The sequence below is a fragment of the Neovison vison genome, chromosome 1 (assembly GCF_020171115.1).
Source record: "Neovison vison isolate M4711 chromosome 1, ASM_NN_V1, whole genome shotgun sequence".
Classification (NCBI taxonomy): Eukaryota; Metazoa; Chordata; class Mammalia; order Carnivora; family Mustelidae; genus Neogale; species Neogale vison.
The window spans coordinates 161,612,399-161,616,985 of record NC_058091.1 but is presented as its reverse complement, the minus strand read 5'-3'; the positions used below and the strand labels follow the sequence as shown (position 1 = coordinate 161,616,985).

Below are 4,587 nucleotides of genomic sequence, written 5' to 3'. Positions count from 1 at the left end.
AACGTGAGGCAGGAATCTGTCAAAATCCTAGAGGAGAGAATGTGCTGTAACCTTTTCAACAACAGCCACAGCAACTTCTTTCAAGACATGTCTCCAAAGGTAAAAGAAACAAAAGTGAAAAATGAACTTTTGGGATATCATCAAGATCAAAAGCTTCCGTACAGCAATGGAAGCAGTCAAAAAAAAAAATGAAGAGGCAATGCACAGAATGGTAAAAGATATTCGAAAGTGACACTACAGAAAAAGGGATGATGTTCAAGTTCTATAAAGAACTCCTCAAACTCAACACTCACAAAACAAATAATTGTGTCAAAAAATGGGCAGAAGGCATGAACAGACACTTCTCCAAAGAAGACATACAAATGGCTAACAGACACATGAAAAAATGTTCATCATATCTAGTCATCAGGGAGATTAAAATCAAAACCACATTGAGATACCACCTTACACCAGTTAGAGTGACCAAAATTAACAAAACATTAAACAACAAGTGTTGGAGAGGATGTGGAGAAAGGGGAACCCTCTTACACTGTTGGTGGGAATGCAAGTTGGTGCAGCCACTTTGGAAAACAGTGTGGAGATTCCTTAAGAAATTAAAAATAGAGCTATCTTATCACCCTGCAATTGCACTACTGGGTATTTACCCCATAGATAAAGATGTATTGAAAAGAAGGGTCATCTGTACCCCAATGTTCATAGGAGAAATGGCCACAGTAACCAAACTGTGGAAAGAGTCAATATGCCCTTCACAGATGAATGGATAAGGAAGGTATTGCAATGGGATATTACTCAGCTATCAGAAAGGATGAATATCTAACTTTTGTATCAACATGGATGGGACTGTGTTGTTGAATAAACAGATGAATAACTAAATTATGTACTCTGCTCTACATTACATCTACTTACATAGATCCTTTTAATATTGTGTGTTGAAATAGATTATATCTCCTTTTCATTGTGTTTCAAATATTAAGATATTGTGTTTCAGATATTAAGGAGGATATTAAAATATCCTCCATAATTTTTGTTATGACATGCAAGCACTGAGTAGACGGGGTGAGATATATTACTTTAGAAGCTAAGTAATGTTGATAATAACACAATTTTTCCAGCTTGCAGATTGGAAATGGATCCAATTTCAAAAATGTGGAGCATTGGGTGTTGTAAGCAGACAATGAATTATGGAACACTACATCAAAACGTATGAGGTACTGTATAGTTAATAACATAAAGTTTTTAAAAATATATAACTTTAAGTTTTCTGAAACAAGCAGGATTCAAGATATTTATCATCAATTTATCAATTTCATAAATATTTCTGGGAGCTTACATATTTCAAAACAGTATCCCAAACAAAGTGATCTGTGTTGTTCAGTATCAATCAATAAGAGGTTCCCAAAGTGACTATTTCCTGTACAAATATCCATTATACCAACAGTCTTCTCATGGCCCCAATAACCTCTTTATTCCTCAGGCTGTAGATAAATGGGTTCAGAAGGGGTGTGATGATGGTGTAAAACACTGCCACTGCCTTATCCTGTCCTTGGGAATGCAAGGAGTGTGGCCTTGTATAGGTGGATAGAGCAGTCACATAGAATAAGCTTGCCACTATCAAGTGAGAGGAGCAAGTAGAGATAGCTTTTGCCTGTCCTTTGCCCGAGATCATCTGGAACACCACAGTAAGGACACGGGCATAGGAAACTAGAATAGCCATGAATGGTAGCAGCAGAATAATAAGCCCACTCAGGAGGACTGTATGCTCATACTGGGATGTGTCCTGACATACCAGTTGTAATAGAGATGGAAGTTCACAGAAAAAATGGTTGATGAGCCGTGATCTACAAAATGGAAGATGAAATACATACAATGTATGTACTAAAGCATTGATAGAACAGCTGGTCCATGCACATGTAACCATGAACCAACAGATCTTCTTGTTCATGAGTATGGATTGTGTAAAGGGTGACAGATGGCTACATATCGATCATAAGACATGAAACCAAGAAGAAGGGCTTCAGTCCCACCAAGGACTATGAACACAAATGTTTGAATCATACAGTCTAAAAAAGTAATGGTCTTACTATTTGACAGGTAGTTTCTGGTAATCTTGGGCACTGTGGTGGAAATGTTCATTATATCCATGAAGGAGAGTTGACTGAGTAGAAATTACATTGGAGTGTGGAGTCTGGTGTCCAGTTGAATGAGAAGAATCAGTATGATATTCCCTATCAGAGCCACTGCAAAAAGAATTACAATGGCAACAAAGAGGAAAGCATCCTTTTGACCAAACTGGAAAATACCAGAGAGTATAAAATCCATTTTGATGCTTTGATTTCCTGTCTTCATAGTTTAATTTCAAATATCACAGCACATATTATCTGAATATTCCATGAAAAATCAATGACCACACTTCAAGAGAAAAGAAAATGATGACTATTAAGTGCCTTGAATTGGCTCCACACCATTTCCCTAGCCAAGTAAAATATACAGACTTAATACTACTTTCATTTTCTTTGCAAAATGAGTGGAAAACAATTTATGATATTCCAGTAACTTTCAGAGAATAAACACTGGATAATCAGAACTTAACCAATCTCTTTACACATAAGACAACTGTTAGAGAATGTATGTGTATTCAATTTCCATCATCTCTATATTTATTTATCATCAAATGTATTACTCATACTCAATTACCCAATGAATTTGTGGCAGTATTAAAAGCACCCTAAATTTCTGTACAGTTTGAAAAATACATGTTTTATCCTCTTTTTTCCCTTTAAATACAGAATTCTTAGGTTTTTTTAAGCATATACAAAGTTATCTAATCATTTTTCCCCACCTCTGATTCTAAAAGGTAATACTCTAGTATTACCAACATTGAATGGGACACCTGGGTAGCTCAGTCAGTTAAACAGCTGCCTTTGGCTCAGGTCATGATCCCAGGGTCCTGGGATGGAGTCCACATTGGGCTCATTGTTCTGTGGGGAGCCTGTTTCTCCCTGTATCTGTTGCTCCCCCTTCTTGTGCTCTCTCTGTCTTTCTGTCTCTAAAAAAGAAATAAAAGATTTAAAAAAATAAAAAAAACCGAATGTTATAAAATATTTTCATAAAGTTCAGGAAATTAATTTTTGGCTATGCCACATTAATGTATTATAAATAAAAAAATCACTTGATATATGAGGAAGAAGTATGAAATTTCATGTTAAGGTGAGAAGCACCTAAAAGATATGTATCTTCTTTCCCCCCCCAAAAAAATTCTCTAATTTCTATAGACATAGACACCTCCTCCAATATCCAAAATCATTTCTAGTTATAGATTAAATTCTAAATGTGAGTTCAATTCACATTAATATAAAATAAATATATTAAGGACTGACAATTTTTATGATATGTTCACCAATGTAATTTAAAAATTACGACTCCCAATCTTAAAACAACTCTAATTATCATGTAGCTCTGGTGCACTAAGTAATGTCTTGGAATTTCAAGTTGAAGGAAAAAAAAATTAAAATAACATCATCTTAAAGTTTGTTTTAAAGTCAAACTAGTTTATCAGAGAAAAAAAGCAATATTAAAGTTTATATTTACCATGCTTGATTTCAGAACATGTTATATGTTATTAGATCCACAAACTGAAAGTCAACAATTTCTACCTAAAAAATCATTATAAAATAAGCAATTATATATAGTTATTTTCATCATAATAAGACCTCATTATTCTTATAGTCCACACACATGTTTGCACTGTTTCTTTCCACATTTCCCTTGAATTACACCAAAATTTTTGGCGTAAATTTTATTTAAGGTAAAGGTATTAGGCAACTGATGTCAGGAGATAGAAATTAAAGAAATGGAAGTCATACATACAGAAAATGTGTCAGCTCCTTCATATTTTCAGTCAGTAATAAGGTAAATAAATATCAAATGAAATTATTAATAATAATCGGGACTTGTATGGAACAATATGACTTAGAATATATTTCCCTTTAATGAAACTGCATAGAATTCTCACCATGTATTTTATTTTAGTTTCCTGAAATATTTTATCTGTTTTAAATATTTTCATTATTTAAAAAAATATTGTTGGATATAAATTTGTCCTTTACATAATCCAAAACATTATGGTTTAACAAAGAAAGAAACAAAGATGTTCAGTAGTCCCATCAAGAATACAAGGATGCTCTAGCGTCATGGTTTCTTGCACATGGCTACCAAACTCTGGTCGTATCTCACTGTGACAAGATGGTCTTCATCCCCTTTGTCCTTTAAAGCTGGGATGATTCATATTCAATATAAGACCAAACAAATCTCAAATACTTAACTCTATATTATTTTCACATAAGTCACTTAAGTGATATGTTGATAACATAGTCAACTATGTTGATTGAGAATATGCACATGTCAGATGCATAATAAAATTCACACTACATAATCATCAAATGAAATGCATTTTTAAAAATAGTATGTCTCTGAAAAACAATCTGAGGGGTGAGAAGTGGCGGGGGGGTGGGAGGTTGGGGTACCAGGTTGTGGGTATTATAGAGGGCACAGCTTGCATGGAGCACTGGGTGTGGTGAAAAAATAATA

General features: G+C 34.2%; 1 protein-coding gene across 1 annotated transcript; it reads right to left on the bottom strand.

Annotated features, from left to right (window-relative positions):
* Nucleotides 1–1,426: 1,426 nt before the first annotated feature.
* Nucleotides 1,427–2,346, bottom strand: LOC122914862 (olfactory receptor 2AK2-like). Its single transcript, XM_044261281.1, is given in 2 exon segments — nucleotides 1,427–1,947; nucleotides 1,950–2,346. Coding segments are annotated over 2 exon segments (918 nt in total).
* Nucleotides 2,347–4,587: the final 2,241 nt, after the last annotated feature.